This window comes from Branchiostoma lanceolatum, chromosome 4 (genome assembly GCF_035083965.1).
Source record: "Branchiostoma lanceolatum isolate klBraLanc5 chromosome 4, klBraLanc5.hap2, whole genome shotgun sequence".
Lineage (NCBI taxonomy): Eukaryota > Metazoa > Chordata > Leptocardii > Amphioxiformes > Branchiostomatidae > Branchiostoma > Branchiostoma lanceolatum.
This window is the reverse complement of record NC_089725.1, coordinates 29,207,953-29,230,899: the sequence shown is the minus strand read 5'-3', so window position 1 is coordinate 29,230,899 and position 22,947 is coordinate 29,207,953. Positions and strand designations below refer to the sequence as shown.

Below are 22,947 nucleotides of genomic sequence, written 5' to 3'. Positions count from 1 at the left end.
TGCATTTCCATTCATGGAGTGAGATATTCGCCAGCCAGACCATCCGCTCGTCACAGTGAATGGGGTTCTCATCCAGGTACACTCGGAGCAGCGGCCTGTTCCGCGACGGCCTGCGGAACTCGTCTTCAGCCAGAGTCTTGATCCTGAGTGTAAAAAGTATTAGCAAGATAACAGTTAGGCCACGTTGCTACGATTATATGGATAAACATCCTCTGGGAACCCTAAAACCGATGCGAGCGTGCGAAAAAAAAGTTCTCGAAAAAAACTTGCCTTCATTTAATGTAGATACAACTACACTAGAACAATGTTACAATAAAACAAACAAACTAGAACACGAAATGTGACAATTCTATTTCTTGTGCAAAAATGTAGCCTACCTGTTGCAAGACAGGTCGATGTAGCTGATCTTGGGCAGATTACGCAGTGCCGTTCCGGGGGAAAATGACTCGATTCGGTTGTGGTCCAAGTTCAGCATGTAGAGGCTAGGAATTGTCAACAGCCCGGTCCAAGGTACCTCCGTGAGTCGGTTCCTACTAAAGAGGACGATTGAAATGCTATCCTTCTTTACCTGAGAGATGTTTTGGAATATTTCTAAACTGTCGAGGTCTCGGTTTGTAAGGTTGAGTCCCATACAGTTCAGGTTAGACGTGGTACTTTCACACCCGCTGAACTCCGAGCAGGCGGCGTTTTGCAGCCAGCAAGTCTGTACAATCATTACTAGTAGTACGAAGCTGTGAAAGGCCATGTTGAACGTAATCTAAAATCCCGACTGTTTCCAGGGCCTACACGGTCACAGGTCGGCTTTTCGGCACCAGGGCCAACACGGCGCAAGGAAATTTTCCCCTACCTACTCTTGAAAAATGTCTGGTGATATGCTTCAAGCAGAAAAAACAATTACCGGGTGGGTTCAGTCGGCCAGACGGAGTAGAACTTAGAAGCATACCGTTGCCAAGCAACGCCAGCCTGCAGCCCTGAAAGAGCCCGGGGACCAGCTTATGTTCGACGCGGATTCAGACAATCATGCCACAAAAATAAAGAGTGTATCCCAAACGGATGTTACCGCGACTTCGACGCAGAGTAAAGGTAGCCAAACGGCAGGCAACTTATGGACCGAGCAACAGGAGAGGAAACGTACGTCGCTACTGTGCAGTGTCCAGGCTCTATTGCTTATGTTCGACGCGGATTCAGACAATCACGTCAAAAAAATACAGAGAGTGTATCCCAGACGGATGATACGGTAACTTCGACGCAGAATAAAGATAGCCAAAGGGTAGACAACTAAAATGGTCTATGAGATCATGTTGTAGGCGGCTGCCAGAACCGAAAGAAGAAGAAAATTCAATGAAACGAGCCACGCCAACGGGAGAGGAAATGTCCCCGTACTGTGGCTGGTACTGTGTGCAGTATTGCATGCCTTCCACTGGGCTAATGCGAAACATTCACGCAAAAACAGTCCTGTCGATAATCAGTCTAGTGTTTCCATTGCCTTATTCAAACGAACATGAAACAATGCTGCTAGATCAAAACAGATTGAAGTCGTAAACATTGTGTATATAAAAAAAATACAGCCATGCTTGCTACAGCCATAATCAATGATAAAGACGCCGTGTTATTTCATCCCCAGATCAGGCGATATGCAGCATAGTGATGTAAGACTGTTATCAAGGAGAGTTCCCTCCCCAACCACGCTTAGGCCTTGGAAAAAATGGTGTATTTCTGATTACAGCCCTGAAAAGAAATTAGGGTCCGTAGGTAGGGATTCTCTTTTTTCTTGGATTTCAGCCGAAGTGGTAACGTTACATTTTACTGATGTAAAAGTGGAATGTATCAGGCACATAGGATGGTATTTTCAACATCATATTGAAAGTATACAGATAGACATTGTACATGCACAAGTATAGCGATAAACTGAACAAAGAAGTACAATGTTTACTACACATTCTGACATCAGCTGTTCAAAGCCCTCGTGTGTGAAATACAGGAATTCTGTTTTAAATTTCTTCACTTAGATGGCAGATTTCATGTTCCTTGCCAGCGGCCGACCAAAGAATAAGGCAAGTTTTTGCTTCGGTGAGTCATGTAACCAGAAACACAAAATCTTTTCTTAGGCCTTACATGCAGTCCCTGGTGCTGAATAGCTTTTTTTCATGTTATTCTTATAACTTTATTCATACAAAGAATACAATACATAAAACCTGAACACGGTACAATATCTCACAGCTGAGAAAAAACGAGCCTGTGTGTTTCTTAGCAATGCTAAACACGGTGTATTCAGATTTGATTGAAGTTTATGTATTCGTTGATCTGCTTTTTGGGGCCCGTTAGAACACAAATAAACATTAACGAGAGGCCAGTACTATAAACATGTCATTAAGGATGGCCCCTTTTCCACCCGCGCCCATGGTGTCCTTGGTGCTGAATCACTAGTCTGTGCAAGGACTTGGTCTGTGGAACACAAACTCCCCTTTTTTGGGGCCGTTAGAAAACAAATAAACATCAACGAGAGGCCAGTGGTATATAAATGTCATTAAGGATGGGTCCTTTCACGCTCAAGCTTACCATACTGTCCTTGGTGCTGAATTACTATTCTGTGTAGCACAAACTCTCATTTTAGAGCAGTTATAAAAGAATAAAAGAAATGAACATCAACAAGAGGCCAGTGCTGTAAAATGTCATTAAGGATGGCCCCTTTTCCACCCGCGCCCATGCTGTCCTTGGGTCTGAATTACTAGTCTGTGTAACATAAACTCCCCTTTTCAGGGGCCGTTAGAAAACAAATAAACATTAACGAGAGGTCAGTACTGTAAACATGTCATTACGGATGGCCCCTTTTCCACCCACGCTTACCATGCTGTCCTTGGTGCTGAATTGCTATTTTTTTCAGAACCGGAAAAGACAAACCCCACTGACGCGAGTTCTAACACGGGCCATGGTTCTCTAATGCCGGCAAGGGAGTTTCGCTGGCAAGGGAGTTATGTAGCCGAGGGACGACCGCCTTTCTATCCAGCCTGCTCCCGATCGGGCCCAGCAAAGGGAAGGTGATTAAGACAGCCATTCAGAGAAGCTATTAACATGGCTAGCACGCACTCACAATTATGCCATCTAAAGTATGACACATAACATATGAATGTTCTTCGAAGAAAGACAACGACAGCCGGAATATGTTAGCCATGTCAGCTTTATTATTGTCTGAACCCAAACAACGCCGGGTGTCGCCCCCCTCGGCCGAACGCACGGAGACCGAGGAAGGCTCCATCCCCGTCGGCAGGGGCCCGCCACCGAACGGCGCTTTGTGGCTCCCGCGTCATGTAGTCGTCCGGTTCGTACAATAACAAGCTGGTTCATTCAGTTCTTATGTACGTCTTTTATCGATACGTTTTGTCGAGGATTTTCCGGATACATTACACATAAATAACGATTACTTATCATACTAAGAAATATTCAATATTACTCCAGAGACATTGTCCAGAAATCGCGATACCCGTTGCCACTGCAAGGTGTTTGTATAGATTTCACAACACATGTACATGTAATTATATGGCACTGTTTTCATACTACAGAAAAAGAAGTGGTCGATATCGCTAATTGGCACATCTCTATGTGAGTGGATGGTTAGTTTGATTACTGTAAATGCATTTGAGTTCGTGGTGGTTTAATGTTCGCGGTTTTCACTGTAACCTCTTCGACGCGAACTTAAAACTACCGCGAAAATCTTCTGCCCACTCCTTCTACGTTGTTACCAATCGCTAACTAAAAAAACACCGCGAATACTCCCAAATATATTCTCCATACCGTGAAGTTAAATCCCCGCGAACTTAAATACATTTACAGAGTAATTTAGTCCACCTCGCGAATTTCAATGGTTACTGCTCTGTCCTCAGAACTGATAGAAGGGATTCGATGTCGCTAATTTCTCTCTGTTCTTTGGCCTTCCACGTCCGGAGGAACTCTTCGATAACGCGCTCCATCTCCACAGGCTCGACAGGGGCGGTGAACCTGCATGGATACACGGGGAGGTGAATCAGGTTAAACGCTTAATCTCCAAGCAGATCTAACGGTGGCAAAGGCCGTATCCAACTGGCAAAATGAGTTTTTATACCCACCCATGGTGGTCGACATCGTGGCTACCAAGGTGGGTATAAAAACTCTTTTTGCCAGTTGTATATGGCCTTTGCCACCGTTAGATCTGCTTGGAGATGAGGTTAAAGTCACACGGGCGTCTCGATCAGATGCATAGGGGTGATGCCAATTTTCATTTCTGCAGCCCTTGGGCCACACATTTGATGAATGAACCATTATTATATTTGTGCAAGCAATACGGCATGGGGCAATCTACTAGTAGTGTTGTGTGTTAACTACAATACTCTTTCTCATAAGCTTCTAGTACTGAGTGCTGAACAGAGAAAGCAATACCATTTCTAAAGTCTTCGGTATGACCCGGCCGCACTGGGTTTTGAGTCTGCGGCCTCCCGGATGCAAGGCGAGCACTCACACACCATTGCGCCAGTCATGCCACTTCCGGAAAGCTATAGCTAGATAGTGTGTATCTACAAATGTGTTTGTTCGCATAACCTACAGCATACCAGTTTTTACGTTAACTTACAAGCTGAATAAACAGTTCCTAATCAGTCGATGATCAAACCATGCAGTTAATCAGCAACCTTGAGGATTGGATCACCTTGAAATAGATTGATTTTTTCATCCTGCCGAAAATCCTGTTGCAATATTTTGTAAACACGTAAAATCTTTTACGACATTTTCTAAATGTATCTATGGAGAATTTCCACCTTTCTGGAAGGATTGGTATGACAGGTAAACATCACACTTCGGCAAGATGTCCAGCCAGAGACCTGACTGTAGGGTTTGATCCATTCACACTGGGATGGTCCTATACTTTTATCAATACGTGTGGTGGGTTCTTTAAAGTAGCCGAAATGTGGCAGCACTCAAATTACCGTAGAAATAGCTGCGAGCTCACGATGGTATAGTTTCCAGGCTAGCTAGGATTTTTGCCCTCACCTCATCACAGCCTTCCCCTCCGGATCCACCAGAAACTTCTCGAAGTTCCAGCGGACATCTCCGGCCCGCAGCGGCTTCCAGTACAGGCTGGACGGGTTGTAGATTATCATGTCGCTGGCGGGGGGACAGCAGCTCTGCACGGGCACACACAATCAAACAGTCTCAGATCAGTTATTTACTTCACCAGGGGTAATGATGTTGAGATGTAATTCGAGCTGTGTATATTGTTTCGTCATTAATGTATATGCAATAAAGTTCATTGTCATTGTCATTAATCGCTTTTTTTTTTCTACAAATAACAGCTACCTCTGGCTCTGCCGATTTGTATTTTAAGAGTTCAGTCACTTCATACATTGTGCACGTCCAGTGCGCGGCTGCTTGCCATGAGGCCAATCATTCGCTATTCGTGATGAATATTCACAGCGCAATCTGTCTAGATAAACTGTACAAGAACACAACATGCATGCCTGTCTAACCATCATCCCGTGGCAATGGTATGCTCGACACGGACACAGTAAAAGCAAAGAAAGGTCTAATGATTCCCAAGTAGATATAGATGCAGTGTGTCCCAAACATGACTGAGTTTATATATCCCCCACATCACGGTTCATGACTGGCCATGGAGTAGATTTACGAGTGCATCCTCTCTGTCTTTCACATTAGCCCCGTTTGGGACCACATTTTTCACACTACAGCAGCGACACCTAGCTGCAGTGCGATCCCGAGGTCGAACCAGTTGTTAGTTCTTACACTGTAAACTTAACCGCTTACACTGTAAACTTTATACCACGCAAAGAAGTACCATGTTAATATCCCTTTCCAACATAACTGACCTTCAACTACTTAACGACGGTTCATTATGTTCTCTTCTGTTACGAGGTTCCACGTCACTCTCATACTTACAAAACTGTAACATGCTCGATATACTAGTAGTTCATGCTTACATCCATTGTACAGGCAGATTCATTTAATGATAGATACCAGCTTGTACTGTCTACTGTTATTTTCCTTTTATCCATTTTGTATCTATGCATGTCATTATGTCTCTTTGTTGTATGTGTTGAGTAGAAGGCTTCAAATAAGCAATCGCTCTCTGCCTAATACTCAGTAAACATATAGGAATAAAAATTATAAAAAAACACAGTTAGTTTCGCCCTGAGGCAGTTGACAGACGGTCACCGAAACGTCAACCGATGGTTATGTAATGGCTGTGTGTAAAGACCTTGGTTATCCAGTGATTTAACAACCTGAATGAAACTACTCATGTGTGTGATGAGCGTGAGACAACTCTTAAAACGTTCCTTACCTTCAGATAAGTGAAGAGCGACTGTTCCTTCTCTCCGTTGCAGTCTCCCTTTTGAAAAAGGGGGAAGGATGGCACGTAGCCACCGCCCGGCCTCACATACCTACACGGGGCGAGGGACGGAATAATGAATGAATGAATGAAGACCTTTATTGTACACATATACCCACTGGGTTATATACAGGTCACTAATCAACATAATTACAAGGGGGCGTTAAAAACTGTTTGGCTGTAGCCCCTGTGATGCCATGTCAACTACTAAACTATGAAATTCAAACGCTAAGAGGCTCACGTTCAAACCATACACTCGTGTCTATTTGGAACACGAACGCAGTCTGCAGTATAGATAAAAGAACAGCTGTGGTAGAACTAGGGTAACAGGTTGCAGTATGGAGAAGAATAGGTGTGACAGAACTGGTGTAACAGGTTGTTGTTTATCGGCGGTGTTAAACTTACTTCAGAACGTTGAGAATCTCGTCGTTTCTCCCGGGCTCCTGTAGGCCAAACTTGTTGGTCGGAAAAGCCAGGATGTCGAAATCGAATCCCAGCTGGTCGACCATCCTCTCTTTAAGTGCGTTCATGGCGGGATACTGGTGGGTGAACCCTCAGAAGGAGGCCACCACCACCACCAGGAGGGTCGTGCCGCGGTACTCGGCTAGGCTGACGTTACGGGACCCGTCCAGGAGCACCGCGTGGTGGTCGTGGAAGGAGCCGTGCTCGGTAGCGCAGCTACAGTCCGCTCGCTGCTTGGGGTAGATGGATTTTTCGGGCGACACGGCGCCCCAGCAGAGAAGCGCCGCGACCAGGCTGCACACAAGCCTCATGCCTGCGGGTAGTGTGTGCCCAGAATGTTACATACAGTATATAACAGCCTACTTATCACATCGACACAACCAATCAAATTGGAAAGGCAGGTTTGGCGAGCGAATCCCCGACTACCAGGACACAAAACAGGATACTGTAAAAAAGGTAATGTTCGCGGTCGTTTTATGTTCGCGTTTTTCACCGCGAACTTAAAACCACCGCGAATATTTCCCTTTTTAACAGTAAAACCCCGCACGGCAGCTTCAAACGCGAACTTAAAACCGCCGCGAATACACAATTGAATTCCCGCGAACATTTTCCCTAGTTAGCAGCATTAGCATTCAGGCGGTAAAGGCAGGTTTGATAAAATACGTCAGACGACCAGGACACAAAACAGGATGCCCGCACCAGTAGATGACAAGTTAACAACACTAGTTTATTTACAAATGAAACATTCAGACCGTAGTAAACATGCGCATTTGGTCAGTCCGAAGCACGTTCCACAACAAAGCCGTTTTCGACTTTTCAGGAAATCGTTCTGATGTTTATCACAGTGCCTAGTTTTTCAGAAATGGAATACTAGTATAAAGGACCTTAGGAATTATCTACGCTAGCTAAGCTCACTGTCACTTTACGGGGTTGTTGAACTTTGAAGTGACACGTACAAGAACCAGAAAAGGGAAGGGCTTACAGTTGTTTTGACCGCTCGTGATTTTGTATGGTGGTCCAAACATTAAACTGAAATACTTGGAGTAGAATGTTGCACGTTGCGATCTCTAACCGGACGATTTATACCGTACCGTGGGTCGCTATCCAGGTGGACATACCTATGCGTTGTTTACCTTACCCCTTCCCGTACCTATTGACTGATGAGCACATTTTAGCGACCCTTACCTTGAAACAGCGATGGTCAGCTTCAGACGTATGGATCTATGCGGAGAGTCCAACTTGGTGCGGAGATTTTGTACAGGCGACAATTTTCAGTGTTGTCACGAGAATGTTCTAAGGTGATGTCACCTCTAACAGAACAAAGAGCTGGCTGGTCGAGCGAGATTCTTCCTCTAGGATCGGTGAAGGTGCGGTGAAGGTTCGGTCGACATTGACATAGGAACGGGTTTCGTCATACCACATACTCTCCAAGCAGAGGTTGGTGGGGGAAGATTGTGACCTGCTTACCGATAATCATATTCATTTTTTTTTGCAGCCATTTGATTTTAAGGCCGGACTCATTCATATACCCACTCGAAGAAATGCATGAGTGATAATCAGTGAGACTATAAATTCGACGCATGTTTGATTTTGAACCACGTGGAAAGGGAAGGGGGTGTTATAGCCTCCTTAGCAGGCTCTCCAAGCAGAGGTTGTTGGGGAAGATTGTGATGTTCTTATCGATATATTTATATATATATATATGCCCAATTCTCTTTCTGGTGGCCCTCCTCCAGCAGACCCAAGGCGGCATCTTCCTCCACTTCCTCCACCTTCTCCTCCAGCTCAACTGCAGCCTCCTGGAGACTTGCCGCTTTCTTTTCGAAAGTGTCGCCTGTAGCAGACGAGAAACATTGGTAACGGTTAAATAAAAGGGATAAGAAGTGATGTGACGACCTTATCAACACACCCCTGCATGAGGTAATGCAGTACTGTAGTACCACATTAGCCTAAGACCCTCCCACCGAGCATCAAGTCCAGCATTGCGATTTTACTAACGAGGTGTTATGTGCTATGGACACACAATTCAGCCTATGATTGGGAGTTGACAACAGACTTAACATTTTGAAATTGTATTGTATTGTTAGTGAAAGTGAAATAGAATTATTATGTTTTCCTCATTTGCATAATTTATGCAGAAAATTGTATTTCCCTCACCGTAAAAGCTACGGATGTCATATTTGAGATGTAGGTACCTTTAGGAAAGGTGAATACACCTGTCCATAAATTATGCTAATGAGGACCTCATCTGCATAATGTATGCAGAAACTTGTCTTTATTACTACCCTTGCATAACGTGACGTCACAGAGACAGTGGATTGCTCATTTCTTGAGAAGGACTGGAGTTGGTGAGTCGAAAATTTCGGTAGGTCCAATTTTTGTGTTGGCAATTACAGTTCAACCTTGATTCAGAATGACTTCTATCAACACAGATGAACTTTCAAGTGAACACTTACCTTTTGAACAATTAGCTAGACAAGCAAGAAACAGGCGGACGTGGAATGCCAGAATCAATAGAATAAAGTAATATATTGTATATATTCTGAAAGCATGTAGCATAAGACCATGGGTCTGAAATGTGAAACATGCATACATTCAAGTGATCTTCATTACTAAGTACCGTCCGAGAAGGCTACGTTGTGTCAGTGTGTCGATTTGTTTGTTTGTTTGTTTGTCAGTCTGTTTGTTTGTGAACTGCATAACTCGAGAAGTTGCGGAAGTTGTTCATGATCATTAAGTATATTGGTGTGCGTTGGCAAGATGAAGAAATGAATCAGAGTATGGGTCCCCTGGAGGATTTCCATGGCACTGCAGCAGAACTTCCGGTTGTGACACCTCGCGAATACTCATAAACTTCGTTGATAATAGTGGAATATCGCATGTAACAAATGTATTTTAGGTTCGCGTGGTTTTACTTTCGCGGTACGGAGAAAATGGAGTGTTCGCGGTGGTTTTTAAGTTCGCGTTTGGGACAAAAGTAGACAGGGGTTAGGAGGTCAAAAAAGTGAGCGAACATTTCTGCATTTACAGTACTTCAAAACCGCGACCATTAAACCACCGCGAACAATTCTGTATTTACAGTACTTCAAAACCGCGAACATTTAACCACCGCGAACATTTCTGCATGAACAGTACTTCAAAACCGCGACCATTAAACCACCGGGAACATTTCTGCATTAACAGTACTTCAAAACCACGAACATTAAACCACCGCCAACGTTTCTGCATTTACAGTACTTCAAAACCGCAAACATTAAACCACCGAGAACATTTCTGAATTTACAGTACTTCAAAACCGCGAATATTAAACCACCGCGAACATTTCTGCATTTACAGTACTTCAAAACCGCGAACATCAAACCACCGGGAACATTTCTGCATTTGCAGTACTTCAAATTAAACCACCGCGAACATTTCTGAATTTACAGTACTGCAAAACCGCGAATATTAAACCACCGCGAACATTTCTGCATTTACAGTACTTCAAAACCGCTAAACATTAAACCACCGCCAACATTTCTGCATTTGCAGTACTTCAACAAATTCGTGGACGTACCACGACGCCATGCGGTTGTAACTGGAAAAGCAGGTAACTGCTTAATCGTTCGTCCATGCCAAACACGTTACATAACAAAAGCATATAATTGAGCCGCACGTCACGCCTATGGGGAGTGGGTAGATTTTAGCCTGCGGGTTTGAGTCATGTGCTCCTGGTTCAGTCAGCTGATGCCTGCATCACATGATGCTCTTTCCCTAGTTTGTTACCTACTCTGCCTAGTCGCCTGGATGATATATTGCTGTCACTCACTGACCTTTTACTTGATGATATCGAACTTATTTCACTGCTGTTTCTGTTAAGTGTCTCTAAAGGAATTCTACAGCATGGCGGAGTCAAAAAGGATCCAAGCGGCAACACGGGACTCGTGGTACGTAAATTGATAGAAGCACTGCGAAACTGAGAGGCTAAAATGTACTCTCGAGTTGCATAAGGATTCCCGACACGGAATCTTTAAAGTCTACACCAGTCTTCACACAGCCAGGACAGCGTTGTACACAGAAGCACATCTGAATTGAAAGGTACTTTGAGTTACATGTGGAATCTTATCTATATTCGTTATGCAATAATCATAGCACCTGTCTCTAGAGGCAGGGCACTGGCAGTATACACTTTGTAAGACATAGAAGACTGACTTCACATTTGGATATCTGTCTAGCTGTAATTGCGAGTCTTATTAAGTTGTCTGTTCTACAGTTGTAGGTAAAAAAAGTTCTTCTGCGGGGGACATTATTGAAACCAGCGTCTTTAGAGCGTTCTTGTACAAGAGTCTTGTCTGCCTTTTCACACCTGTATGTGTTTTGGAAATACTAGGTTACATTGAACAGCTCTGGTGCGTGTTTATCACGGTGCATCATGCACTGATCAGTTGTACGTGTTTTTACAGTTTGTTGTAGAGTCAAGGCGCGAAAACGATACGGCTGCATGTAGGGTTGTCCTATCGTCGTATCGACGTTTTGAGTCCGCATGTCAGCAGCGATCTATGTAACGCTGCAACATAAGTGCCTTTTAACAATAGAGTGGCTGCTACCTAGCTATCAGACCTCGGGTAGACAATCAGAACCTCGACATTATCAGGAAACTGCAAGTTGTTGTAAAAATATGGGATAATCGGTCTTCACAGCCACGACTCGAAGAGCCTGCAGACAACGCCGGCGAAACCTTCAAAATTCTAGTTAATCTACGCCCGAAAAGAAACAATAAAGGCATCGAGGTTAGTGGGGAACTTTATCTAAGGCGTAAGGCACGACTAATTGTTATGTATGATGTCAGTATTTATCTATTTCCTGTTTAGCTGTGGGCAATTCAAAGGAACAAACTTCAACTGAGGGGGGATTTATTTATCAATCTCTGTTTATATTTTTGTTATTGAAAAAAGAAAATAAAAAGCCAAGACGAAAGAACGTTCTGAGCGAGAACGCTAGCTAGCCTCCATAGCAGGCTCTCTGGGCCATTTTTTTGGCTTTTAATAGAAAGTTAATTGCAAATTCCTGCCCGTAGGCTAATTGCAAGTACATGTACATGTACATGTACATGTAACACAGAGTGGACGAACAGATAATGATGAACAATGTAACATATGACTACTCTAGTCTTAATTTAACTACTGACACTAATACTATTACACTGTTTGCTGATGACTTCTTTTTGGACTGGGTCGTTTGTGCAGCCGGTCCGTATTAAACCATTAGATTAGGCCTACTAGCTGCGACCATGGCCTCCCTACACGAGAAGTCCTTCTACTGCATCCCGGAGACGAAGCTGACGGTGTTAAAGGAGGATTCATTTATCTATAACCTCTGTTTATATTTCTGTTTATGAAAAATAGAAAATAAAAAGTCAAGAACAAAGAACGTTCAGAGCGAGGACACTAGCTGCGAACATGGCCTCCCTGCACGAGGAGTCCTTCTGCTGCATCCCGGAGACGAAGCTGACGGTGTTAAAGGAGGATTCGTTTATCTATAACCTCTGTTTATGTTTCTGTTTATGAAAAATAGAAAATAAAAAGCCAAGAACAAAGAACGTCCAGAGCGAGAACACTAGTTGCGAACATGGCCTCCCTACACGAGGAGTCCTTCTACTGCATCCCGGAGACGAAGCTAACTCTGTCCGAGCGGCCGGTGTACTGCGGGGTGGCCATCGCGGCGGCGGTGCTCGGGCTCGGCGGGGCCGGCTGGCAGGTCGTTGGTTTTGTTGTATACAAGATGTAAAGATACTGAGTTCTCTGTAAATTTGATTATCCAATAGTCACACTTTTTTCCAGTCTACTTGTAATTAAGTCCGGGGTCATTTTGTCGCTGCCGACCCCATTCAGTTTTGTATATAATCAGTATATTTCAGTTATTGTACATGTATTTATGCTTTGTTATTATGATTATTTTTGATTGCACTTCTTCTGTATACAGTCATGCTCAGTTCATTTAATTTGTTTATCTTCTTGTCAATTAGCATTACTTTTTATCTTTGCATACAATACCCAGATTATGTTTCAGTTATTTTGTATAATTTTCTGTTTACCAAAAATTGTATAAGTTTGTGTTATTTACATTTTAATTCATTTATATGAAAGTGGACAAGTAAAATGTGTGTTTCTCTATGTAACACTAATGGAGATCTGAATAACACAAACAGGTCGTGCGGTGGCGGAGCCGGCTCAGAGGCGCGGCGCAGCGGCGGAGGCCCTCCCCCAACCCCGTCATCGTGTTCTGCCTCGCACTGTCCGACTTTATGGCGTGCATAGGTGAGGGTACAGAATAACCCCGCAGCTATAGTTAAATAGGTCATAAAACAACCGACGGTACTGTAATTATAAAATGTAGATCGCCTTTGTTTCATTATTGTGGGAGGGCAACTTGTAAAGGTGCTTATGCGTCTGATTTGCCCTTTGGGGTTTGGGATACATTTAAGAAGAACAATTAAACAATTAATCAACCCTGTTTTTTTCCATTAAGGAAACATAAATAAGCAAATACAAACAAGATGGCGACGCACTCAAGTCAACTTATGTTAGCGCCGCCATCGAACAAGAAAAAATGATTAAAGAAGTAAATTATATACATGTATTGACACATACATGGAAAGATAAATGTATGCAATTATAACTTAGATTAAAGGTCTTGTTTCCCTAGAGCGCAAATCCTGATCCCCTTTCCTTAGTGTAACTGGTAGGACACAGATAAAGTCATTTTAATTACTAGTATTCATGGAGATGCAAAACGCCCAGTGTGAATAGTAAAATCCTGTGTCAAACACATGATCTTACACTTTGTAGTAGAGGTGCAAGGAGAGAATCCACAAAGGAGTAAATGTTTTATAGCACCGTCGGAAAGAGAATGAATATCGAAAATGTGTCCTACATTCCTTGAAAGTTGGCCGAGGAGAAGAAGACTCCGTTGACTGTATAATGGACAGTGAAGTAAGAAAAGAGAGATTGATTCGCATTAGCACCCGCCGCAACAATCTGGACTACCAACTAGCCCACGACTGAAAAGACTGCCATTCAAGCCGCAGGTGCCAATGCGACCTATTAAACTCTATCATTTCCAGATAGTACTCTCTCCAGATAGTGTTTCGTCGCTTTAGACATGGTTTCCACGATTTCATGTTTTGAACACACACCGTGCGTTACTAACGAACAATTCGCATAGTCTGAGCCCGGACTCTATTCCTAAATTAGATTTGAATTTCGTCAGTTGGTAGGATAGACATGAGTTCTAACGTCACCACTTTAAACCTTACAGGTGTGATAGCCCGGGCTGTAGGCATCCTTGTGTTCGACCCGCCGCTAGAGGTCGGCCCCGGCGTCTACGTGCCGGCGCAGGGACTCACGGCTATATATGTGGGCAGTACTATAGAGGTTCGTTTTGTTTGTGCCTTCGACTGAATTGCTCTATTCGGCCACCAGGGCCGCTTTTCATAGAGGTTGAGTTAAGAGTTCATAGAGGTATGTATCAATTATATGTATAAATTATATTTATCAGTGATGTATCATTGACACATTAATGATGTATCAATTATGAATCAGTGATGTATCAATGATTAATGTCTAGCTGTCTGATGATGATTGTACAATGGTGCTCGTAGTGGCTTTCGATAGTGATGCATACCAAGCCCTGGCATTTGAAAGCCAAATGAGGGATTCTAACTATGATTCAACTATGCACTTGTGTGTGTGTGCTATTCAGGTTTAAGATCCTTTGGAATCACGAGTTATGCTAATCTCCAAAAAAGACGAGGATGAAATATCGTAACGTTTCCGAGTATGTCTGCACAGTTCCTCGAGCAACCGGTGTACCACAATTTCTCGGGACGTCCTGACCAATATGCATCGCCGGTACCTGGCATCACAATATACAGGTAGCCTGGGTACCATCCTCCGTAGTTACCGCTGGCGCAATCTAGCGAAACGATTGAGGCAGCGGAAACTACGGAGGATGGTACCCAGGCTAATATACAGGATCCTGTCAACCGACACTGATGATGTCTGTCCTCTCTTCCGCAGATTATCAACTTGTACTTCTACAGCGCCACGTACATGTGGACACTGGTGTACGCCTTAGACATCACCATGCAGCTCAAAAATATGGACGTGTAAGTGTCAGCAGTCTCGAATACTCCCCTCGCGCAGTTATTTGTTTGTTTGAACATTTGTTTAAGGGTACCTTAGTTTCACGTGTGTACTTCAAAGTCTACCAGCAAATTTACGTGTTAAGTGTACGAACAAACTTGCACAGGTGAGTGTTTTCTATGTGTTAAAAGCTCAAATTGCAACATTATGAATTCTACCAACACAGATGAGCTTTCATTCGAAAATTGTACTGTATTGTTCATAAACCAACAAAACAAACTGAATTACAAGATGAAAACCATAACTTACTTGTTTATTTGCCTTTAGAGCACAACTCATGTCTACACTTCGCATAGAATAAACGGAAACGAAACAAGTGTATGTATATATCATAGATAACTCACTTACCATTGAATGATTGACCAATTGTGCCGTTCAGGAAAATTCACAAATTGTTTTTTTTTCTCCGTCTGCAGACCTATGCCGCTGTACCATGCCCTGTGCTGGAGCGCCCCGGCGGTGTTTGTGGGGTTGAGCATGTTCAGCGTCTTCTTCGAGGTGCCCGAAGCGTAAGAACTCCGTTTTCTTTAATTCTGTTGTAGGGATGGGGATAACAAGGCTCTTTGTACACAACTAAGTGTTTGTACCTAACTGACTGTCTACGTCTGCCACCTCCCTTAGGGCAACGCTAGGTGTCGCTTCTGCACGGTGTGAAGAATGTGGCCTCAAAGGCGACAGAGTTTATATCAGAAACATGATCTGTTCATACATCTACACATGTACAAAGAAGCGAGAAGAAGTTGACTCACCTGGATTAGCTTAGCTTATCACTTTGGTCTACCATGTATGTCTAGACCATGTACTGTATATATTTCACTGTTTATGTCACTTACAAGTTACATGTTAGTTAGGTTTTTGTTAAACGACCTGTATCTAGCCCCTCGGGGCACGAATGTACAATAAAGGTCTTCATTCATTCATTCATTATATCCCCCTTCATGACAGTTGGTGACTGGAGTAGATTTTCCTCTGATCCATCCATATCGGTGGCAATGACAGTATCCAAAGGGAAAAGAGATTTTTATTAGCCAATGATACTGCTTTTGCCCTTTGGATACTGTCATTGCCACCGATAGATCTGCTTGGAGATTAGGGATCAGGATATCAAAATTCTTTGAACGCAACGCAATGTACCTAGCCGACATTTCGGTGACCGTCTGTATCATTCCTCTGGACTGACTGGTTCTACTTCGCACTGCAGCTAGGTGCCGCTGCTGCAGTGTGAGGAATGCGGTCCCAAACGACCCTCGAGGTTTTATCCCCCTTCATCATGGTTCATGACCTGAGTAGATTTTCTGATACATCCACAATCCAACGAGTGCATTTCTTCATCATCTCTGCACCTCTATCATCTTGGCCCCATCCCAGTCTATTACACAGTTGTTTCTCGTGATCATGTGTAACATTTCACCCGGCAAATGTTACCTTCAGTGGCCAAACTCCCTGGCAAATTTAAAGTATTGTCTCGATTTCGCTATTAAATGTTACTATTTTTCAGCCAGCATAGTTGGTTTGTAATTAGGCTATTTAACAAACTTCGCTGTAATGGCCCCTCCTCGCAGAGGGTAGACTTGAATCCAAACCTATTACAGCTCCCGAGTCTCCTCTCCGCCATTTGAAGAGGGCGGGGCAAGATGTTGGGTCGGCCACTATAACGCGATTCAATCAGGCTAGTAGGTTTGGTGGAGACCAGTAAATGGGAATAATTGATAAGTTTCTATGTTTTGCTGTGTTCCAGACCGGGTGATGGGGGCATACAGCAGTGTGCCGCGGGGTTCCACCTGGTCTTACATTACGTCTTCTCCTACACACCGATCGTCGCCGTCATGCTGGCCAACCCCGCCATCTACATCACCGCCTCCAGGTTAAGTAAGTACAAGATGTACATCTTCAGTGAGTGAGCGAGTGAGTGAGCGAGTGAGTGAGCGAGAGAGAGAGAGAGAGAGAGTGAATGAATGAATGAGTCAGTCAGTCAGTTCACTCACTCACGCTCATTCACTCACTCACTCACTCACTCACTCACTCACTCACTCACTCACTCACTCACTCACTCTCACTCACTCACTAAAATCATACTCACTCACTCACACACACTCTCACTCACCCACCCACTCACTCACTCACTCACTCACTCACTCACTCACTGACACATTCACTCACTCACTCACTCACTCACTCACTCACTCACTCACTCACTCACTCGCTAAATCGCTAAATCGCTAAATCACTAAATCACTCACTAAATCACCCACCCACCCACTCACTCTCTCTCACATGTAATCATAACATGTTCGTTCATTGTACATAAAATTAAATCTGTGACTCCTGTGTTGTTCCGCCCCTTCCCAGTCGAGATCACAGTGCGGCCCATGCTCGGCAGGTACACACAGAGAGAGCGGCAGGTGATCTCCGCCGTCAAAATCAAGTTCCTTCTCATTGTAGTGGTCTTCACCCTGTGGTAAGTCCTGCAGCGTTCCAGCAGTTTTTTTGTTGGGAGCTTTTCTAATACAATTGGTGGGGCTGAATCGCAGGTGTATGTCATAGAAGCTTTCAGCGCTCTAGTGACCTCAATAGAATAGCACCATGTGCGGCCAAACGGAAGGACTTTGCAAGGGTTTGAACCACTCACACCGGGAAGGACCTATCACCTTTCGTGGGTAGCTTGACACATCCTTTTTCTATCGACGTATCGTCCTTCCTTTGTCTCAGTGTAAGTAATGTTGAAAAGTTGGGGGAAAAATCAAAATAGTTAAATAAGTACTTGTGTGTCTTGTTTTGTCTTGTCTAGTCTTCCTTCTTTGATTATGTTATACCCCAATTAAAAACGGGACCCAGGGTACCCCTACTATTTTCGATAAGTGTGGTGGGTTCTTTAACGTGATCGATTGTGTAGCTGCCTTCAAACATTGGAGTCTCTACTTGCTGGAAAAGAACCTCAGAAATTGGCCGAATAATCTTAATAAGCTGCCAGGAGTCAGACGACACGTAGGCAACCCAGGGAGCCTGTCAGACTACTGTGGGACCAGATACGGAGTTGCACAGATGTCCTCTCTATTGCTAGGGTCACATTCCTTACCGGGGCCCGGCCGGGCTGGTTGCGGAAAAGGAAAATCAAAATGTATATCAATAAATTTGCACTAGCTATGCTCTTAAAAAAATTTGGGTAAGTTTTGTGTTTTTGTTGTCTTTTATATCATACTTTACGTTCCGAAAGTCTGCCCGGCCGGGCCCCGGATCGGAAATATATAGTGACCCTAGCATAAACGGTGAAACAAAGAGCGAGTAGTACAGTCTCCTGGCCCCCAGGATTCGAACCCGCGCCGACATCGGGCAGCCAGATCACAGGCCTTACGCCTTAACGACTAGGCTAAAAGGTCTAGACCAGAGGTAGTCTCCAAGCAGAGCCAACTGTTGTAAAGACCGTATCCAACTGGCAGAATTTTTTTTTTTTGCGACGGTGCCTGACAACTTCCCTGGCTTACAGGAGCTTCTCTGGCTAGCTTGTACGATTTGAGCACCGTGAAGATCTGCTTGGAGATTAAACCAGAGGCGCTTGAACCCCACTGTTACACTGGCCTTGAGGTAGCAGAACACGGTTTCCGGCCTATGGGGATTTATATAGTTAAGGGCCCCAAGGTGACTAGCTTCGACGCGGTAAAAAATATAGCGCGGTGCACTTGAGAAATACGAAAAACGAATATGTTTGAGTTTAGGGTATAACCTACAAATAAATAAAAAACCGAAAAATCCTGTCGACGTATCGGCTCCTCACGCCCACTTTGAAACAGCGCTCTGCGAGAGGTCACTGAACTGCACCGACTGACCCCGTGAGGCGGTTGCACAAGATGGCGCATTTATACACAAAGCGGAAAAGGCCCACTATCCAACTCCTACAGTCTCCAAGCCGACATATTTCTACACCACACAGCACAGTTTACACATGGATGCCTCTCACATGCAGCTTTCTACCCAGTCTTCAAGAGTTTGGGCCGCACTATTTTCTGGGCCGCGTCATGGATAAAAACTGTGTTCTGCGACCTTGACACACTTTTACCTCCTGGCGATTTCCCAGTAGCACGTCCTGCATGCGTAAAACGGAAGCAGATGTGTGGACCTTGTGAACTTTTCCTGACCTTGTGGACTCTTGTGTTTGCTGCCGAGGTCATCCGGTTAGGGCATCTATCTTTCTAATACTGTAAATGGATTTAAGTTCCCGTGGTTTTTATTTCGCGCTATTAAAGGTGAAAATGGAGAGTTCGCGGTGGTATCACCAACTGTAAACGGTACTTGTATCGGGTGGTGGTATTATGTTCGCGGCAGCGCGCTATAGTCACCTACTGCTATATTATTGGCAACAATGGCACTCCATTTTCACCTTTTATAGCGCGAATTTATTGGACAAAAATGTTCGCGGTGGTTTTATGTTCGCGGTGAAACGGTCGCCGCGAAAACCGCGAACATAAAACCACCGCGAACATACCAAACTCCATAGGACGCATACTCTACTCCCAGGCCGGCTGATTCCTTTGACATATCATGCATGTCTATCTAGTGAATGTTTTTCAGTTACCCAACTTGTTCCCTTGCAATTGATATCTACAAACATAATTCCGTTAGGGTACATAATTCTGCCACCCTGTAAAGATACGTCCAAACAGATCTCCAACCCAATGCCCCCAGGTATAATGCACTCCTGTATATCTAGACTGTGCATACCTGGGGGTGCTGCACTAGAGATCGCTCAAACCTACTGTTTTCAAAGTGGCGAATTTATGTGACCTGGCGGAATAATGTTAATGGAGGTTAACCCTCGGCACGGAATTGCAAATAAAGATTATTATCATTATTGTTTCCTTTCCAGCTGGCTGCCCAACGTCATAGACGGTGTGATTCAAATCTCCAACCTGGTGCAAGGCGATCGCACGGCGGACAGATTCTTCGCCCTGTGGGTCATCGAGGTATTGAATTTTCTTACAAGATATGGGTCAAGAAGTTCTAGGTTCATATTCATTTTAAAAATCATAGAGTTATTTTTCATTCCTTTTTCTTTTATGCAACACAAAGCTAGTGCGTTTCGCCGATAGGCGGTTATACCAGCTATATAGACACAGATACAGAAACTAGGAATCGCTCACCAAATTTTCGACTGTATCCATCGGTCCTAGTCTCTCCGTGGGTGGACTTATAAATAGTAACGAAATTGGAGAATATCCTATCGATATCAGAGTACTTTATAGAGGCCGGTAATAGGAGCGCACAGTCATAGTCCAGTAGTTAATTACCCTACCGGGAACGGACATGGCTGGGGTAATCCGTGGTCCACCGTTCTTGACGCATGCAGTGTCGAAAAGAGATAGGGGAATATGCAATGAGCCTGTAAATACTATCCATACGCTCTTCAGTGAGCTAAACTACTATGTGAGATCACTTTATTCACTTTTCATTCGTTTTGTAGACGAATTCACTGATCATGACAGGTCGTTCTTGTCTGTTCCAGGCCGCCCTGAACCCGCTGCAAGGCCTGCTGAACTGCCTTGCGTACGGTCCCGCCACCTTCCAGCAGTGGCTGATGGGCAGGACAGGCTGGCTACTGCGGACTAGGCAACCTGTCAACTTCGACTCCAGGGAGGCAGATCCGCTGCTGAGATGATACTTCTGTCTTCACTTTTAATACCTGGGAAACCAGACTTGGGATCGGGCCATTAGCCAGTTTCTTTCGGTGGCCCAAGGCAGTAAGCCCGTCGGACTAAATTAGCGGTACGGGGGGTCCTAACCCGGCCGTAGCGCTAATTTAGATCGGCGGGCTTACTTAGTAGGGCTTACTGCCTTTTGGCCGCCGAAGGAACTGGCTAACGGCCTGATCCCAAGTCTGGTTTCCGAGGGAAGTCTTCCACTGGGAAATCTGTTGTGGTTCTGCATACGCGTAAAGAGTACATGACTCATGTGTGCCTTATGCTAAGTCCTCCAACTTTTTACCAATATGTCAACAGTGTTTGTTCGTTTGTTTCTTTCACACGAGAAAGAAGAGAGTTATTGAAGAAAAAAACATAGCAGAAACGAAAACATAACGCGCACATTATACATTAGGATACGATTCGTGACTGCATGTAGTAGGTCACACACAGTAACGTTTACCCTTGCCAAAAGGGGATATTTTTGTGTATGTTTGTTTGTTCGTTCGTTTGTTGATCTAGTTATGAAGCCTGTGAACAGGATAACTCAAAAAGATATAAACGGACGTCTTTGGATTGCTGGTGGTAGGAACTGTAGGCATACGAAAATAAGCCAGTGAAAATAATCTTTCAACATGGTCGAACCTCTTAGCAGCATTCTGCAAAGATGCCTGGTCGGGGTAAAGCTGTAGGGAAAACATGCTGCCTTGAATTGAAGTCTCTGGGTTTTGCGTGGGTAGATTTGGCATTCTTTAAAGAAATATGTTGACACATGGTAATGTTACATCTGTGGTTTCAGTTATGTTGTTGTCTTCTACACGGCGACTCAAGTGGGTGAAATAAATGACACTTATTTCCATGCTCAGGCAACTGACTCAGATGAGTATATTTCATCCAGAACAGACGGCCAGACCAAATAAAGGGTAAAGCAGTCATCCTTAATTGAGGTGAAGCCTGATGCTTTTTTTCAAGTAGCTATTGGTAGTGCAATGCGTCTTCGCTACGGCTCGCGTTTCCGGCCAAGCACACCGGGTCACCCCAACTCATCTCGATAACTTTGTTGGGTTCTTTTACAGAACAAATACGGTACCATAACCGCATGACGAAATATAAAAGCGAAGCAAACTGTTTTCCTTGCGAATTGAAGCTTGTAGATTGAGGTTCTGCAGATCTTGACTTATTCAACTAACCTGGTATTCGGTCATGTTAAGCGCTGTAGCCTTTGTTTCTCTTCCTACAGAGCCAGGGGAAGCAAGACCAATACCGAACAAGCCTGGGTAATAGGCTATTATTCACCTCTCCTTACACAACCTTTTTTTGTTTGATTTATCTCCTGGAAACGGCTCACTCCAGGCCTGGTCCGGATTAGTGGTGGGGCCTGCGGGGGAGTTACAGTAGGAGTTGTAGACATGGTAGAGTAATCCATGGCATGTCCCTAACACTGATAAACAGCTTTAGACCTCCCAATGTCAAGGTCCGGTTATCAAGCCTTGTTCTAATCAGTCTTGGCTGTTTGTTGGTTCATTACCGTTCACTGGTTTGGTCAACATTACGCGACCTCATTTAGGGCACATCTGGTCTTCGGAAGTTCCACATTTTATGGTAAAGGTAGTTTAAGACAAGGGTTAGCTAAGGTAATGCAGTCTTCCTCAACCTAAAGGCCCTGTCACACTTGTGCGTATATTTGAGTGCGTATGAGTTGCGCATGAACATTTTTTGGTTTATGTAAGGTTTGCAGGGAAGAAGTTGTTTTCTACTTTGACCCACCGTTGTGCAGCTTGGTTATCGAACCAAAGAAATGACTTTTTCGGCTGCAAACTTAACCTAAAACAAAAACTTGTTAATACGCAACTCATGCTTACTTGCATATACACACAAGTGTGAAAGGGCCCTAAGTGAAGCATGGTGATTTCTCAAGTACAGGCTAGTAGTTGAGCAATGCGGATTCGGTACGGCTCGTGTTTTTAGGCAAAATACACCGGGTCACCAATACTCTTCTCAATAAGTGTGTTGGGCTCTTTACCGTGTGGGGGTTTGACGGCTGAGGCCTATGCCAAAGCTCCCCCAAACACTAGCTTGACGTCCCCATCCGAAAGGAAGAATGCAACCCGTTACCAGCCTTAAACGTGCCATGCGCGGGAAGCGAATTCAGGGAATTTCATCCACACACACGCAAACCAAATCTCACACTCGGACCAACACGACAAAAGAAAGAAGAAAAAAACGATGACATGTTCTCCATTTAAGTGTTGGCAAA

General features: G+C 44.2%; 2 protein-coding genes across 5 annotated transcripts; one reads left to right on the top strand and one right to left on the bottom strand.

Annotated features, from left to right (window-relative positions):
* Positions 1-3,160: 3,160 nt before the first annotated feature.
* LOC136433916 (glutathione peroxidase 6-like) lies at positions 3,161-8,144 on the bottom strand. Of its 2 annotated transcripts, XM_066426516.1 has the most exons (5): positions 8,021-8,144; positions 6,779-7,148; positions 6,326-6,425; positions 5,020-5,153; positions 3,161-3,996 (listed from the first exon to the last, which is right to left on the bottom strand). In XM_066426516.1, exons 2-5 carry the CDS (start codon positions 7,144-7,146, stop codon positions 3,864-3,866), a joined length of 735 nt encoding a protein of 244 aa, XP_066282613.1. In that variant the 5' UTR covers positions 7,147-7,148; positions 8,021-8,144; the 3' UTR covers positions 3,161-3,863. The 2 variants fall into 2 exon arrangements, with proteins under 2 accessions (XP_066282613.1, XP_066282612.1); XM_066426515.1 differs by lacking the exon at positions 8,021-8,144 and having other exon boundaries at positions 6,779-7,573.
* A 2,398-nt stretch (positions 8,145-10,542) lies between these two features.
* On the top strand, positions 10,543-21,632 carry LOC136433915 (G-protein coupled receptor 143-like). Of its 3 annotated transcripts, none has more exons than XM_066426514.1 (11): positions 10,543-10,761; positions 11,515-11,604; positions 12,389-12,571; positions 13,023-13,131; positions 14,132-14,247; positions 14,893-14,981; positions 15,435-15,527; positions 16,757-16,887; positions 17,368-17,476; positions 19,880-19,976; positions 20,516-21,632. In XM_066426514.1, the coding sequence occupies exons 3-11, from the start codon at positions 12,443-12,445 to the stop codon at positions 20,666-20,668; spliced, it is 1,026 nt and encodes a 341-aa protein (XP_066282611.1). In that variant the 5' UTR covers positions 10,543-10,761; positions 11,515-11,604; positions 12,389-12,442; the 3' UTR covers positions 20,669-21,632. The 3 variants fall into 3 exon arrangements, with proteins under 3 accessions (XP_066282611.1, XP_066282609.1, XP_066282610.1); XM_066426512.1 differs by having other exon boundaries at positions 10,543-10,912; XM_066426513.1 differs by lacking the exon at positions 11,515-11,604 and having other exon boundaries at positions 10,543-10,912.
* Positions 21,633-22,947: the final 1,315 nt, after the last annotated feature.

What these genes read in the sequence shown, in the direction of transcription:
- LOC136433915 (XM_066426514.1), top strand. Translation starts at nt 12,443, where the DNA reads ATGGCCTCCCTACACGAGGAGTCCTTCTACTGCATCCCGGAGACGAAG. An exon ending in ATGTGGGCAGTACTATAGAG is followed by an intron (nt 14,248 to 14,892) that starts GTTCGTTTTGTT and finishes TCTCTTCCGCAG; the next exon opens with ATTATCAACTTGTACTTCTA. An exon ending in CAGCTCAAAAATATGGACGT is followed by an intron (nt 14,982 to 15,434) that starts GTAAGTGTCAGC and finishes CTCCGTCTGCAG; the next exon opens with ACCTATGCCGCTGTACCATG.